At 40.7% G+C, this 17,527-nt stretch overlaps 1 protein-coding gene across 1 annotated transcript; it reads left to right on the top strand.

Moving 5' to 3' along the window:
- The first annotated feature begins 148 nt into the window (after positions 1 to 148).
- Positions 149 to 10,454, top strand: ahsa1a (AHA1, activator of heat shock protein ATPase homolog 1a). The gene is made up of 10 exons (XM_046291845.1): positions 149 to 494; positions 824 to 942; positions 5,113 to 5,303; positions 6,878 to 6,960; positions 7,113 to 7,230; positions 7,338 to 7,429; positions 7,851 to 7,976; positions 9,312 to 9,413; positions 9,510 to 9,561; positions 9,946 to 10,454. The coding sequence occupies exons 2-10, from the start codon at positions 863 to 865 to the stop codon at positions 10,116 to 10,118; spliced, it is 1,017 nt and encodes a 338-aa protein (XP_046147801.1). The 5' UTR covers positions 149 to 494; positions 824 to 862; the 3' UTR covers positions 10,119 to 10,454.
- Positions 10,455 to 17,527: the final 7,073 nt, after the last annotated feature.

The raw sequence follows: 17,527 nt of genomic DNA, 5'->3' as shown, positions 1-17,527 counted from the left end.
ATAGAGTAGAGAGACTGAGGGGAATCACTTTCCTGTCACACATTTTCCAAACAAAAGCAATATGTTTAGTATTAAGACGTGTCTTGATATCAAATACTGTTAGTACTGTAAACAGGCTTTATTTGTTTTTAAATGTAAAAATAAATATCGGGGCTTTTATTTGGTTTCCACTAGTTGCCACAAAGACGCTATATCGTAATAATTCATGGAGAAAAAAAAACGATTATTTTTGTCTTAATTGAAGGTAAGGCATAATTTTAAAGAAAATAAATGGTAGAAATAGGCAAGGTGTGTGGCTTTGGGAACTAGTGACGACCATTTCCTTTTGACAGGAACTTCCGCATGTAGCTACATCCGCTTCTAGTAAATTTCCCTTCCAGTCATTTCTAGTCCGCTTCTAGTAAATTCTACGGCGAGTGCGCAAGCTCCTTGCATTTCAAAACGAGTTTTCGAGAAAAACCAGGAGTCCTAAAACCAAGCTCACCGGCGCTCAGGTACATTTCTACGGCCATAACGCAGTTTTAGATATATGAAATACAAAGGATTTACAGTCGGTTTAGCTAAAGTTAATGTTTTGGTTAGCGATTAATTGAATTTGTCAGTTACAAATACATACATAGTAGCTACACTTTTCCATCTAGGTTGATATTACCAACGTTAGCCTGTGGCTAACTGTGTAGCTAACGTAGCTTTTCGTCACGTTTCAACCTTTTTGGTTATAAGCATTTGTAATTCATTTAACTAGTTAGTTAGCTGACGTTAGCCAGCTTTAGGAAATCATTTTGAGCAGTTTTTTTTGGTAGTAGCTAGCAAATAACATTAGCTACTGTAGCTAACCCATTAACTAGACACCGCTGTCATCATGGCGAAATGGGGAGAAGGGGATCCACGCTGGATCGTGGAGGAGAGAGCCGATGCAACAAACGTCAATAACTGGCATTGGTGAGTAACGTTAGTGTGCTTTCTTCAGCTTGATGGGCTGTCTCAGATCCAGTTGAAGATCTCGGCAAAAGGCCCTTTTCAAATATCGCATGTTTTGTGGGATTCGATTATGCTGTCGTATACATTGCATAACCTGCACCTCCGTTTCTGTTCTTCGTTATCAAGTGAGGGGTTGAGAGAGGCTACAGCAGCATCTGAGCTGTACTGTCCATAAGCCGAGGAACGCTCACCTACGTTATCTTATGAGAACGAAACGTTCAACTACGTTTTTTTTATGAGATCGAAGTTGAGCGTTCAGTAGCTCTCGATCCTAGACTATTTCTGCGCTCTGATGCACTATGCAGAAACAGCTCCGCCATTTCTTGGTTGCTAAAATTGTAATAGTTAGCCTCTTTTCAGTTAATCTGACAAAACAAGTAAGTATAGTGTAGAGAATAATTGTACTTTCTAAACTGCTATGAAATATTTCCCATGACCAAAAATATAGCTGGTGTACAATAACGTTACCAAAAGTAAAAGATACAAAAACGAAATCTAAGGAATGGAAGCAATATAAATACTGCATATAGAACATATCTAATGCTTTTTAGACTTGCTTTCAATGAGAGTGAAAGATATGTAACTTTGGTGGACGATCCACTTACTTATAGTTTACGTTAGTATTAGTCGTAATACATATAAAACCTAGCGGTCAAACACAAATGGTTCCAATCGTTTTTCCACCGTTCGTTTGAGCCATTGTGGATTAGAAGGCTGTGTTTTCATGTAGGTTTACCCTGCCGGTACGTTTTGATAACTATGCTAATTAGCTGCTAATGCGGATATCATCAAGAACTACAAATGCCTGTCTCAAGCTTAACGACACTCACCAGGGCCTTGAAGATCTGGACGATACTGACAAATTGAGGAAAAGGTAAGAATCTCTGGATTAGCTATCTAATGTTAGCCTCATTTAGTCAATCAGAAATTGTTAATTGTCTTGGGCAAGTTTTAAATTGAAATAGCCGATTATCTAGTTAGCAACATTAGCCTGGCTAGGTGGCTATATTAACCGTTTGTTTCTCTAGCCATTTAAATTTATGATAAATTAATGAAAACAAGTTTAGTTGTCTTTGGCTTTATAAACTAAGTCTAGCTTGCTATTTAACTTAGATGGTGAAGCTAGGGCTAGGCATTCTTTGTGTGTTTGTGGGTGAGGGGTGGGTAGCCTACTTGACTTATAGCTACCCTAGCTAGCTGTATTATTTTAGTCTTGCTTTTTGGGAGGTTTCAGAGATGGACTGATTAGCGTCCTCTTGAGTCAACAGTGTGCGTAATTTACTGTGGAAAAACATTGTTTGCTGTTATCGTCTGGACAGATCATTAGTATAGCTAGTATGCAATGTTATGTAACCTTATTTAGTCCGTCCTACTATGGTGGGTTTTAAAGTAATTGGTACTCGCATGTTTATTTGAGGTAGAATTACTGTCATGTTATTGATGCCAAATTGCAAACCTTATTTGCACCTTCTCTATTCCAGAACCAGTGGGTGTGCCTGAGTCTTGCCACCTCTCAACTAGGTAAGCTGTTTCAACCTGGAACACTATTCTCCTGCTTTGGTCTGTTTCAGACATTGCAGGAAGACGTTGCATGGGTTTATTGATATATAACGCATGCTCCACTCTCAAGTTGAACTTGTTGACTGATGCTGTGGCTGCTAAGACGGCAGCAGCTGCGAACCAGAAGCAGCCCAGGTCCACACCTGCCCTGTCTGTCGGTTGAGTAGTATTGGTTAGTACCGTGCATGCCTTTAGGTTTCTCTCCATGTGTAGACAATAGTACTGGCCTGTGTGGTACAGTCTTGTTTTTTGCATCGTATTGCTTAGTTTATAATTTGTCAATTTCTGATTTCAATCTAAGCCACAGATTAACTTTCTCCATTTTGTACTTGATGTTTATAGATGCAGACCCGAAGACGTTCAAGCAGCACTTTGAGAGCAAGCATTCCAAGTCTACAGTGTTCCCAGTACTGGTTGATGTGCAGGCCTAAGGAAGCACATACACCAGCCTTAGGTCCATTTGATTGTAAGATTCTTCCATCATTTACACACAGTAGACAGTGTACACCACCATGTTGTCAACAACATGCTATCCTCAATGCTGAAGTTGTATGGTCTATGGCTCAATATGTGGAAATGCTGTGATCACTCATTGTCTTTAATGTTGTAATTCATAGGCACACGATGACCATGAATTGAATGCTGCAACTGAGATGGAATGATGTCAAGGGACACATACTGAGACCCAGAGTATGACTGGACATGGGCCTAAAAGTGCTGCAGAAGCACACAAGCACCCCATTTTATGTTTATTCCATGGTCAACCATCTCTCTAGTTAACCATTACTTCACACTATACCTTTGTTATTGTCTTTCAACACTTCACGTTTAAATCTTATCTCTATAAACCCACCCTACCTTCGCCCATTTTCCCTATGCTGCTTCCTTCACTTGTTATTCTCCTGATTTGATAACATCTAGACTCAGTAACATGTTTAAGTGTTGTGGTGTATTGTTTTTGCTACCTTTTTTTCACCTGTGTAATGTTGTCCTCCTGCTGCTTATTCTGGGGTTCAGACTGAATGCAGTGGTAAATAATCTGCTCACAATTGACAGCAGCAACATGGACCTGTTAAATTGACAAGAAGTGTGTTGATATAGCTGCGATTAGGCATTGCTTCCTTGTTTTGAGTATGTGTGTTTCTCATTCTCCTGGAGTTGGCTAGCTTTGGTAAAAAATACTATTTCAATTTGTAACTTGCCTACCAAAATCACAATATTCTGTTTTAAAACTTATTTGTGCTGGTCTAATTCCTAAAATGGAAAAGCAGAATCTGTGTGCTCTCGGATGATGATGATACTAATAGTTCATATGGTGCTCTTTAACATTCCAGGTTTGTGACATTGACTAAATCATTTTAATGTTGTCTTAAATTCAGAGGTTTATATGTATGCATTTACTATTTTGATTTCTTAAATAATGTAATTGTTGGACTTCAGGTGTGACGTCATTTGATGGGTGACGAGATGCATTGTCAAATACACTTATCCATAATGGATACATTCTGCAATGAGTTGATCTGGGTTTGAATCTGCAACAGAACATGTCAACAAGTTAGTTCTGAATTTCTTTTCATACAGCAGTGCATTCTGACACCATGAATTGAAATATTTCATATGGTTAAGGAAAGACTCACACTGGCTGAAGGAGAAGAGGATCTGGTTAGCTGAAGTAAGGTTATTAGGCTAATATCAACTAGATAACTAGTTCTTTTTTTGCAGAGAATCTTAGTATTCATGGCATGTTATAAATACTAGACTGCTACTAGGATAGTCTTCTATACAAGGCCAAATGCATAAACAAATATTAGTTCAATAAGATATAGAACAGTAAATACACTTTTTTAAAGTAGCTAGCAAGTTGACAGTGACGGTGTCAGCTAGAGATGATGTGCAGGGACTTGCAGTCTTTCATGATAGCTACTTTGATGGTAATTCTAATTTTCAAATCTGGGTAAATAGAGCACGCTATATTGATAAGTCACCTTGTCGGAGAGATTCACACGGTTATCAAAATGTTTTGAGTGTTAGGCTCCCAGGTTTTGGTTTTCTTCCCCTGTGGTCTGTCGAAGCCTCTGGAATGTTCTAGTTGGTGGCACTGACTGAAGGGTTTTAAGCAAAGCTATTTCTGGAGCACCGGGGACAGGGTACAACTGTGGTGCAGATGGGGGATATTTATAACACTTGACACCAAACGGTAGCAATGATCACAACCCTCTGAACCGAAAAGAGCTACGAGTGTGAGAGTGAAAATGTTTTCTCTACCTGATCATTACTTTTATTCGGGGGAAATTACATAATGGTCTGCCTCACTGATCATGGTGCGAGCTAAGTAAACGCTGTCAACGAATCCCCTTAACTACAACTGAACAATATTTTTACAGGAAACAATTCACTTGCGTATGAATGTTATTAAAGGAGCTTGACTTTTGAGTCCCTCTAGAAAAAGCCCTTGAAACGGGGAAGTCCTCCAATAACAACTGCTTGATTCTGTTATAGAATGCTTTGTTACATTGACTATTTCCCAATGAACGCGACCCAGTTGAATATGTTCATTGTTTGTCCCTACAGGACCGAACGAGATGTGACCGGCTGGTCAACAGACAAGCTGAAGGAGCTTCTATTGGGGCTGCGCGTGGAGGGCCCAGAGGGGAGCTGCGAGGTCACTGACATCCCCAATCTGGACGGTGAGGCATCCATCAACAACCGCAAGGGGAAGCTCATCTACTTCTACGAGTGGAACGTCAAGGCTACGTGGACTGGTGAGTGCAGCAGATACTAGTGTTGAACGGTATACGGTATAACGGCACTAAAACGTCATGATACTGATGCCAACTTTTTAGAATACCGTAGTACCGTTTCATATAATATTACTGAATATTTCGGCCTTACCGATCAAATGAACCTGCTGGCACCTAGTTTGTTAATAAATTCAGTGGAATTTAAGCAACGGCCACAAGTAAGCTCCGGTTCAATAATATCCACTTCACTTGTATGCGCATATCACTTGTGGTAGCTGTAATCAGCCAACCACATCCTCTTCCAGCCCTCACTCACCGCTTCGCTCCGTCCACTCTTCATGCACATCTATTCCTCCATCAGTTTAAAAAATATATAATTTAGATGTGGTGGGGGTGCACAGGCCCTGATGAGTCTTCTGTTATGGTTGTAGATTTGTTCAATTGGAGCAGCCGCAAGATTTGATACATTGTTTCATTTAGTCGGCTGTTACAAGCCATAAGCACAGGCCAGTCTGAGTAGACTGCCAGTTCGCTATCACGCAGCCTCGTGAGTGCCAGAGAGGGGAAATTGACAAGCATGCGTGCAGCTTTACAGCAAAGAAAATGCCTTGTCTCTAGCCTAAGCGGTTCAAATAAGACCCATATTACCAGAGATGCCTTTTATTCTTTCTATTGGTATTCGCGTGCATTTTATATCGTTTCACAAACCATGTCGCAGGCCGTTTTAAACTAATCCCGGGTCGCTAATTATTGGTTTGATAAGTGTTCAGTCATGTACCCTAGCTAGCTAACAACCTTAAAAGTTGGTTTAGGCTAATTTGATTGGCACAGGAAGAAAGGAAAAGGGTCTGCTACTCATGAGATGTGATTCATATAGGCCTAACGGAAGCCTAAAATACATCAAACTGATCTCTTTCTGGTGCTCCTTAAGTTCTGTTTGGTGCTTAGTGTTTTGAAAGTTGGGAGCAGTGTTTGTGGGAGAGAGAGTGGTGTGTTTTGGGGAGACCATGTGAAGGAGGGGAGGTGTGTTAACTGAAGCCTGCCACAATGACATGCAGCTCACGCCCGTATATTCCTGCAGCCAAAGGTAGGCCTTTGCAAATATGAGCAAATCAGCCGATCTACGCCGTATTCTATACAAGTAGAAGTGTGAATTGTATTGAGTGGAAGTGTGAATTTAATTGACAGGTTTCTGCGTAGCACCTGCTCAGAAGATTAAGAAAACAGGAACAAGCATCCGGGGGACAAGGCAAAGGGGACGGCTAGGCTATTTTCTTCCTACCGTGGTATCATGATACTTGGCCTCGTGACCACTAGCAGACACACACACACACACACACATCACTCTATATGGAACTCATGTTGAACATAGGTTTTCTGCCAGTGTATTTTCTACCAAATGTATCCTACATTTTGTTTGAAGCAGAGGGTTTTGCCTACTAAAGAGCAGCATAGCCCTTGTTTCCATGGCAATGAGACTGTAATTATATTCTCCAGCACACAAAGCCCCAGGGGTTCAGTGAGAAGTGGGTGGGTTGTCATAGTGTCTCTTCAAAGTAGGCTTCATGACATCTTTCTCTCTCGCTCTGTCCCAGGAACATCAAAATCCGGAATCAAGTACAAAGGGAACATCGAAGTTCCCAACCTCTCTGATGAAAATGACATGGACGACCTAGATGTAGGTTATGACAGAATGCGAATTTGCACATCGACCGCTGATGGCTATTGGTTGTAATGTTATTTCTTTGCGTTACTTTTGTAATGGTAAAAAGAACAAGACCACACCTAACATTGGGTATTATCTTTGCCCCCCCCCCCCCCCCGGCACAGATCAGTGTGTCACTTTGCAAAGATGAACCCAACACAACCCTCACCGAACTCATGAAGAAGGAGGGAGCGAAGAAAGTGCGCGCTGCCCTGGGGAGCTATGTGGATCACCTAAAATCCGGTGAGGCCTTTATTTATTAAAGTCAATTTAACCCTTGTGCCTGTTTATACAGATATTAATAGTTGAGCTTGATACTGATTGAAATTGAACTTTTCCGGTGAATGCAGAGTTCACTCAGGGCATGATCCTCCCAACGGCGAATGGAGTGGCGAGCAAGCCACAGCCAACGCAGACAAAGGTCAAAGTGGACAAAACCCAGGTGGGTGGCAGTTGCCTTCTCACCTTACGTTCCCATTATCTACCTTTCTCCTTTCTATTTCACATCCGTCATGGATTTAACAATGGTGGAAACTCCAGCTAATATTAACTTCAATCCCATACACACAAAAGGAGAAGGGGGAAGAATGGAGAGACAATCAAAGAACCCCTGTATCAAGGGGCTAATGAGCATGATTAAAAACTTTTTTTATTGACAAGAATTCAACTGATAAGTGTCCATTCAAGTAGAATTCCAACATGGGTAGTGAATTAAGTGATTTCCCCATCCCCCTTATTGATGTAAAGCGCCACATAATGAATCCAATACGTAATCCATCTACTGAACTTCCCACGTTCTGGATTTTAAGTATTCATAATCAGAATTTATGAATAACAGGATGATCACGCTTGTCTGTCCCCAGATTGGATCCTCCGTATCAGCCCCCTCTCCTAGCACAGGGGTCAAGATCCCCACCTGCAAGTTTAGTCTCAAGGAGACCTTCCTCACCTCACCTGACGAGCTGTACAGAACCTTCATCAACCAGGACGTGAGTAGTAAAGTAGTCAAATACTAGCTTCCCTTCCTTGTCCTTTCCTCCAACATCACTGATTGGGCCAGATATGACAGGCTGAAGTAATATGCTTGGAAACCAATTCAGGGATGAATTCACTAGGAACCAAACAAACGCGTAAGGGCAGAAACTGGAGGGACAACCTGAACTTGTCCAATAAACACTTGGAAGAGTTTATATTCAAAAAGCTATATATCCATTTTCAGAAATGTTGGTAAATTAACATTTATTGTTTCAAGAATGTACAAGTTTTTTCACAATCTAATCATGGCATTGGGTTGTGTAATGAGACATCTATTTGTTTAAAATCTACCACTTAATGTTTTCATTTCAGAGAGACAAATCAGGATTCTTAGCAAGCCGCTGTATATCCGCCTCAGGTTTCAAACATAACAAATACAGCTTTGTGACATAAAACATAATAAAATACTGTCATATGAGATCTGTATTTAAAACATTTACATTTCACATTTGTCATTTAGCAGATGCTTTTATCCAGAGCGACTTAGCTTAGTGCATTCATCTTACGATCGCTAGGTGAGACAACCACATATGAGAGTCAAATATACAGGATACAAACATTCCATTCCAGCTAACCATAATACAGCGTTTTGCAAAAACAATTGTTTAATTAATATCTAAAATCTATAAATGAGATGTGTAATATTTAAAACACATGAAGGTACCCATATGCAATCATTTCTGATGAAAAAGTTTAATAGCATTTTGGAAATAAACTTTTAATTTGGTTTTCATTGCAAAACATTCCCGTTGCGAAAAGTTTTTCTACGGTGTGCACTAATGAATACACCCCAGTACTTTCCCTAGTCAGTAGAGAATGGTTTAATTCACAAATTTGACATTAAAATAGCAATAGCAACAAAGCTGAATTGACACAATTTGCATAAATACAATTTGCACAGAAAACCAGTAAGTATATATGAGTGCATTCTACCAAGGTTTTGATAGCAAATCAATTCTATCGTTTTTCTCCTGTACTTCACTAGTGCAAATAATTTCACCACTGCAAATCATTTTCAGTGCAAATGTTTTTTATTCACTCCAATACCCTTATGTTGGATTTTACCGCATCTGTTGCTTTTAATAGGGATTGAAGACCAACCTCAATGGACTAGACTTTAACTCAGTGGATTACTTCCGCTTTAAAAATGTTGCCTATTATAATATAACGCCTACCTACTTTTTAAATTGTCGTCCCATAACTCTTTTCAATTATGACTACAATTGGCTGAAGGCATAAGAATCAGTGCTGATTTGACTAATCTAGGGTCTCCTCTCTTGTAAATGCAGATGGTCCAGGCGTTCACCCATGCTGCAGCAGTGGTCGACGGAGACAAAGGAGGGAAGTTTCAGCTGCTAGAGGGAAGCGTCAACGGAGAGTTTCTGGAGCTGGTGAGGACATGCATCTGCTTGAGCTCATGTTCTGTTGATCATGACCCATTGGTGGAGAAATACCAAATCTAACTGGTTTTGGTTTCCACTTCTCAGGTCCCAGATGAAAAGATAGTTATGAAATGGAGGTTCAAGACCTGGCCATGTGGTAGGTTTCCCCACCTTGCCCAGTGCGGCCCTTGATTTGTGTGTGTTCCTGGGCAACTTTCAGCATTTCTCTACTTAGGTCTTTTTTTTTTTATACGGGTAATTTCTACAATTCTTAACTGCTTTCTCTACTCTGCTCCTGGGCACCCTCAGGGTATATAGGATTTGGTCCATCCTACAATGAACACACCTGACTCAACTAATTACAGGCATGATGATTAGTTGGATCCAGTGTGTTGCTACTTGGCAGGAACAAAACCGTGCATACCCTTTGGGTGCCCACAACTGGACTTGAGAAACCTTGGATAGTAACATAACTGGCTTGGATATATTATTGTTTTAGCAACAAGTGATTCTAAAACTGGCTCTGATTTCCCTTTTCCAGAGCACTATGCAACTATTACCCTGAACATGAAGGATAGAGGCAATGAGACTGAGCTGAAGGTAGAATTTAAAGGAGTCCCGACGGTAGAGGAGGATCGGACAAAGGAGGGTTGGAAGAGACACTACTTTGAAGCCATCAAACAGACTTTTGGATTCGGGGCCCGACTCTACTGAATAATGTTTAAAAAAAAAAAAAAAAAAAAAAAAAAAACCTGATTATTTAATGTGGATGAATACTCTCTTTAGTGCAGTCTCTTGTAGCACCAGCCCTACATCGTGCGTAGACAAACGGTGCCTTTTCCACTTGGAAGACTGGCAGTCCGTGTAAGGGTCATTGGTTCAAGGCTTTCGTTGATGTCTGTGCTTACTTTACTGAGTCTATAGGCAAAATGAGATGTAGAAACAATTACTCGATCGACAGTATATTTGGAATTAACTATTAGCATTCTCAATCTCCAATTCTGCACATTTGAAGTGTGTCATGCTGAAATAAATTACATTTTTACTGAATTATGTTTTGGGGGTTTAATGACGACTAACTGCAAGACAAATGATTAAAAGAATGCTTGTTAATACTGTTGCTTGATGGCTACCCTATGTCCGGTGGTGTTTCTCTGGAAAAGAATTGTATGGAAACATGGTTGCGCAAGCCTGATAATCTTAGTGATATTAGTCTGAATAAATAAAAAGCATGCATATTTTAACAGAATTAAGATGTCAAACAATTCGCATTACACATGAAAAATGGACAGTGGATACATTTAATTACAAAAGGTTTTAGCATCAATAATATAGTTCAGTTAACACATCCAGAAGACAGTCCTTTGGATACGATCGTACAAGATCGAGACAGATGGATGGGGATATATTATCCCACTGGATATACAAGTAACTGACAAAATAAAGGAAACTCCAACATAATGCGTATTAATAGGGTGTTGGGCCGCCACGAGCCAGAACAGCTTCAATGCCTAGATTCTACAAGTGTCTGGAACTCTATCGGAGGGATGCGACAACGTTCTTCTATGAGAAATTTCATAAACAGATGTTTTGTCGATGGTGGTGGAAAACAATGGACTACCAAAAGGCCTCCTGTGGCTGGGATTAAAAAATATATAAATATAGGACAAAAAAAACATCACGACTAGAGACAACACTACATAAGACGACAACATAGCAAGGCAGCAACATGGGATAAACAGTGCACAGAGAACAATACATCACACAATGCAGCCACAACTGTCAGTGTCCATGATTGATTCTTTGAATGAAGAGATTGAGAACTGTCCATTTGAGTGTTTGTTGCAGCTCGTTCCAGTCGCTAGCTGCAGTGAACTGAAAAGACGAGCGACACCAATGTGTGTGTTTTGGGGACCTTTAACAGAATGTGACTGGCAGAGCAGCTGTTGTATGTGGAGGATGAAGGCTGCAGTAGGTTTCTCAGGCAGGGAGTGAGGCCTAAGAGGGTTTTATAAATAAGCATCATCCAGTAGGTCTTGCAACGGGTATACAGAGATGACCAGTTTACAGAGGAGGATGGAGTGCAGTGATGTGTTAAGGAGCATTGCTGGCACATCTGATGGCCGAATGGAAAAGAACATCTAGCCTCTCAAGAGCACCATTACCTGCCGATCTATAAATTATGTCTCGGTAATCTGGCATGGGTAGGATGGTCATCGGAATCGGGGTTAATTGGCAGCTGGTGTGAAAAAGGAGCGATTACGATAGATAAAACCAAGTCTAGATTTAACTTTTGCCTGCCGCTTTGAAATGTGCTGAGAGAAGGACAGTGTACCGTCTAGCCATACTCCCAAGTACTTGTATGAGGTGATTACCTCAAGCTCTAAACCCTCAAAGGTAGCAATGACACCTGTGGGGAGAGGGGTAATTCTTCTTACCAAACCACATTACTTTTGTTTTGGAGGTGTTCAGAACAAGGTTAAGGGCAGAGAAAGCTTGTTGAACACTAAGAAAGCTTTGTTGTAGAGCATTTAACACAAAATCCAGGGAGGGGCCAGCTGAGTTTGAGACTTATCTGCATATAAATGGATGAGAGAGCTTCCTACTGCCTGAGCTATGTTGTTGATGTAAACTGAGAAGAGCGTGGAGCCTAGAATTGAGCCTTGGGATACTCCCTTGGTGACAGGCAGTAGCTGAGACAGCAGATTTTCTGATTTTATACATTTGAAGTTGCAAGTACATAGGTTGGAGTCATTAAAACTTGTTTTTCAACCTCAACAAATTTCTTAACAAACTATAGTTCTGGCAACTCGGTTAGGACATCGACTTTGTGCATGACAAGTAATTTTTCCAACTGTTTACAGACAGATTATTTCACTATCACAATTCCAGTGGGTGAGAAGTTTACAAACACTGTGCCTTTAAACAGCTTGGAAAATTCCAGAAAAAATTATGTCATAGCTTCAGAAGCTTCTGATAGGCTAATTGACATAATTTGAGTCATTTGGAGGTGTACCTGTGGATGTTTTTCAAGGCCTACCGTCAAACTCAGTGCCTCTTTGCTTGACATCATGGGAAAATCAAAAGTAATCAGCCAAGACCTCAGAAAAAACAATTGTAGACCTTCACAAGTCTGGTTCATCCTTGGGAGCAATTTCCAAATGCCTGAAGGTACCACGTTCCTCTGTACAAACAATAGCAGGCAAGTATAAACATCATGGGGCTACTCAGCCATCATACCGCTCATGAAGGAGAAGCTTTCTGTCTCTTAGAGACAAACGTACTTTAGTGCGAAAAGTGCAAATCAATCCCAGAACAACAGCAAAGGACCTTGTGAAAAATCTGGAGGAAACAGGAACAAAAGTATCTATTTCCACTAAAACGAGTCCTATATTGACATAACCTGAAAGGGCACTCAGCAAGGAAGAAGTCACTGCTCCAAAACCACCATAAAAAAGTCAGTCTACGGTTTGCAACTGCACATGGGGACAAAAATCGTACTTTTTGGATAAATGTCCTCTGGTCTGATGAAACAAAAATAGAACTGTTTGACCTTAATGACCATCATTATGTTTGGAGGAAAAAGGGGGAGGCTTGCAAGCTGAAGAACACCATCCCAACCATGAAGCACAGGGTGGCAGCATCATGTTGTGGGGGTGCTTTGCTGGAGGAGGGACTGGTGCACTTCACAAAATAGATGGCATTATGAGGAAGGACATTATGTGGATATATTGTAGCAATATCTCAAGACATCAGTCAGGAAGTTAAAGCTTGGTCGCAAATGGATCTTCCAAATTAACAATGACCCCAAGCATACTTCCAAAGTTGTGGCAAAATGGCTTAAGAAAAACAAAGTCAAGTTATTGGAATGGCCATCACAAAGCCCTGACCTCAATCCTATAAAACATTTGTGGGCAGAACTGAAAATGCGTGTGCGAGCAAGGAGGCCTATAAACCTGACTCAGTTACACCAGCTCTGTCAGGAGGAATGGGCCAAAATTCACCCAACTTATTGTGGGAAACTTGTGGAAACCCAAAACGTTTGATCCAAGTTAAACAATTTAACGGCAATGCTACCAAATACTATTTGAGTGTAAGTAAACGTCTGACTCACTGGGAATGTGATGAAAGAAATCATTCTCAACTATTATTCGGACATTTCACTTTCATAAAATAAAGTGGTGATCCTAACTGACATAAGACAGGGAATTCTTACTCGGATTAAATGTCAGGAATTGTGAAAAACTTAGTTTAAATGTATTTGGCTAAGGTGTATGTAATCTTCCGCCTTCATCTGTACACTGCCCTCTTTGAGAGAGTTAGATAGCAAACCAGGCCATAGACCCCTCGTAGACACCAATATCCCTTAGCCGGCCGAAAATAATGGAATGGTCTACCATATCAAAAGCTTTGGCCAAGTCAATAAAAATAGCAGCACAGCATTGCTTAGAATCAAGGGCAATGGTGACATCATTGAGGACCTTTAAGGCTGCAGTGACACATCCATGACCTAAGCGGATACCAGATTGCATACCAGAGAGAATACTATAGATATCAAGAAAGCCAGTCAGTTGATTATTGACAAGTTTTTCCAACACTTTTATAACTAGATAAACAGGGCAAAATAGAAATAGGCCTATATCAGTTAAGATCGGCTTGATCTCCCCTTTAACTAAAGGATGAACGGTGGCTGCCTTCCAAGCAATGGGAACCTCCCCAAAGAGGAGAGACAGGTTAAAAATGTCAGAGATAGGCTTGGAAGAAAGGGTCTAAAGAAGAAAAGATCTAAAACATCTGACCCAGATGTTTTTTGGGGGTCAAGTTTTAGGAGCTCCTTCATCACCTCTGCCTCAGTGACTCAGTGAAACTTTGTATCGGGGCAGGGGAAAAAGAGGGAGAAGCATCAGGGATAGTCACATTAGAAGGGGTGGGAGATTAGAAATGTTGACTTAATGAAGTGGTGATTAAAGAGCACAGCCATGTGCTTCTTGTCAGTAACAACCACATCATAAACATTAAGGGACAATGGCAGCTGTGAGGAGGAGAGTTTATTCTCCAAGTCTTTAAGTGTTTTCCTAAACTTCTTGGATTAGACCCACAGAGAGAGAACTGCTCCTTAAAAATTTATGGCTTGAATCCCCGCTAACGGGATTGATATGACAACAGCCAGTGAAAGTGCAAGGCGCCAAATTCAAAACAGAAATCTCATAATTAAAATTCATCAAATATAGAAGTATTTTACACCATTTTAAAGATAAATATGTTGTTAATCCCACCACAGTGTCCAATTTCAAAAAGGCTTTATGACGAAAGCACACCAAACGATTATGTTAGGTCTGCACCTAGTCACAGAAAAAAACTGCCATTTTTCCAGCCAAAGTGAGGAGTCACAAAAAGCAGAAATAGAGATAAAAATTAATCACTAATCTTTGATGATCTTCATCAGATGACACTCATAGGACTTCATGTTACACAATACATGTACAGTGGGGAGAACAAGTATTTGATACACTGCCGATTTTGCAGGTTTTCCTACTTACAAAGCATGTAGATGTCTGTAATTTGTATCATAGGTACACTTCAACTGTGAGAGACGGAATCTAAAACAAAAATCCAGAAAATCACATTGTATTTATTTGCATTTTATTGCATGACATAAGTATTTGATACATCAAAAAAGCAGAACTAAATATTTGGTACAGAAACCTTTGTTTGCAATTACAGAGATCATACGTTTCCTGTAGTTCTTGACCAGGTTTGCACACACTGCAGCAGGGATTTTGGCCCACTCCTCTATACAGACCTTCTCCAGATCCTTCAGGTTTCGGGGCTATCGCTGGGCAATACGGACTTTCAGCTCCCTCCAAAGATGTTCCATTTGGTTCAGGTCTGGAGACTGGCTAGGCCACTCCAGGACCTTGAGATGCTTCTTACGGAGCCACTCCTTAGTTGCCCTGGCTGTGTGTTTCGGGTCGTTGTCATGCTGGAAGACCCAGACACGACCCATCTTCAATGCTCTTATTGAGGGAAGGAGGATGTTGGCCAAGATCTCGCGATACATGGCCCCATCCATCCTCCCCTCAATACGGTGCAGTCGTCCTGTCCCCTTTGCAGAAAAGCATCCCCAAAGAATGATGTTTCCATACTTCACGGTTGGGATGGTGTTCTTGGGGTTGTACTCATCCTTCTTCCTCCAAACACGCGAGTGGAATTTAGACCAAAAAGCTCTATTTTGTCTCATCAGACCACATGACCTTTTCCCATTCCTCCTCTGGATCATCCAGATGGTCATTGGTGAACTTCAGACTGGCCTGGACATGACCTGGCTTGGGCAGGGGGACCTTGCGTGCGCTGCAGGATTATAATCCATGACGGCATAGTGTGCTACTAATGGTTTTCTTTGAGACTGTGGTCCCAGCTCTTTTCAGGTCATTGACCAGGTCCTGCCGTGTAGTTCTGGGCTGATCCCTCACCTTCCTCATGATCATTGATGCCCCATGAGGTGAGATCTTGCATGGAGCCCCAGACCGAGGGTGATTGACCGTCATCTTGAACTTCTTCCATTTTCTAATAATTGCTCCAACAGTTGTTGCCTTCTCACCAAGCTGCTTGTCTATTGTCCTGTAGCCCATTCCAGCCTTGTGCAGGTATACAATTCTATCCCTGATGTCCTTACACAGCTCTCTGGTCTTGGCCATTGTGGGGAGGTTGGAGTCTGTTTGATTGAGTGTGTGGACAGGTGTCTTTAATACAGGTAACGAGTTCAAACAGGTGCAGTTAATACAGGTAATGAGTGGAGAACAGTAGGGGTTCTTAAAGAGAAACTAACAGGTCTGTGAGAGCCGGAATTCTTACTGGTTGGTAGGAGATCAAATACTTATGTCACGCAATAAAAATGTATTAATTACTTAAAATTCATATAATGTGATTTTCTGGATTTGTGTTTTAGATTTCGTCTCTCACAGTTAAAGTGTACATATGATAAAAATTACAGACCTCTACATGCTTTGTAAGTAGGAAAACCACTGCAAAATCGGCAGTGTATCAAATACTTCTTCTCCCCACTGTATGTTATGTTTGATAAAGTTTATATTTATATACAAATATCTGAGTTTACATCACGCCAATTGGCGTGTTTTGTTTGGTAGTTCCAAAACATCCGGTGATTTTGCAGAGAGCCACATCAATTTACAGAAATACTCATAATAAAAATTGATAAAAGATACAACTATTATGCATGGAATTATAGAAACACTTCTCCTTAATGCAAACGCTGTGTCAGATTTCAAAAATGCTTTACTGAAAAAGCACACCATGCAATAATCTGAGTACAGCGCTCAGACAACAACTCAAGCCATACAGATATCTGCCATGTTGTGGAGTCAACAGAAGTCAGAAATAACATAAATATTCACTTACTTTTGATGATCTTCATCAGAATGCACTCCCATCAGAATGCACTCCCAGGAATCCCAGTTCCACAATAAATGTTTGGTTTGTTCAGTAAAGTCCATAATTTATGTCCAAATACCTCCTTTTTGTTCACATGTTTAGCCCAGTGATCCAAATGCTCAATGCGTGATCGCTTAGTTCAGACAAAGTCAAAAATGTTATATTACAGTTCGTAGAAACATGTCAAACGATGTATAGAATCAATCTTTAGGATGTTTTTATCATAAATCTTCAATAATGTACCAACCGGAGAATTCCTTTTGTCTTCAGAATTGCAATGGAACTCAAGCTAACTCTCACATGAACGTGCATGGTCAGCTCATGCCTCTCTGGCAGACCTCTGACTCAATCCCTTCTCATTCCCCCCTCCTTCACAGTAGAAGCATCAAACAAGGTTCTAAAGGCTGATGACATCTAGTGGAAGCCTTAGGAAGTGCAATTTGACCCCATAGACACTGTATATTCAATAGGCAAACAGTTGAAAAACTGCAAAACTCAGATTTCCCACTTCCTGGTTGGATTTCTTCTCAGGTTTTTGCCTGCCATATGAGTTCTGTTATACTCACAGACATCATTCAAACAGTTTTAGACACTTCAGAGTGTTTTCTATCCAAATATACTAATAATATGCATATATTAGCAAATGGGCCTGAGTAGCAGGTAGTTTACTC

The sequence above is a fragment of the Oncorhynchus gorbuscha genome, linkage group LG12 (assembly GCF_021184085.1).
Source record: "Oncorhynchus gorbuscha isolate QuinsamMale2020 ecotype Even-year linkage group LG12, OgorEven_v1.0, whole genome shotgun sequence".
Lineage (NCBI taxonomy): Eukaryota > Metazoa > Chordata > Actinopteri > Salmoniformes > Salmonidae > Oncorhynchus > Oncorhynchus gorbuscha.
This window is presented reverse-complemented; position numbering and strand designations above follow the sequence as displayed.

Bases quoted from the DNA above. Each gene is read 5' to 3' on its own strand.
- ahsa1a (XM_046291845.1), top strand. From the start codon at position 863: ATGGCGAAATGGGGAGAAGGGGATCCACGCTGGATCGTGGAGGAGAGA. The intron at 6,961-7,112 runs GTAGGTTATGAC...CCCCCGGCACAG, and splicing joins ATGACATGGACGACCTAGAT to ATCAGTGTGTCACTTTGCAA. The intron at 9,414-9,509 runs GTGAGGACATGC...TCCACTTCTCAG, and splicing joins ACGGAGAGTTTCTGGAGCTG to GTCCCAGATGAAAAGATAGT.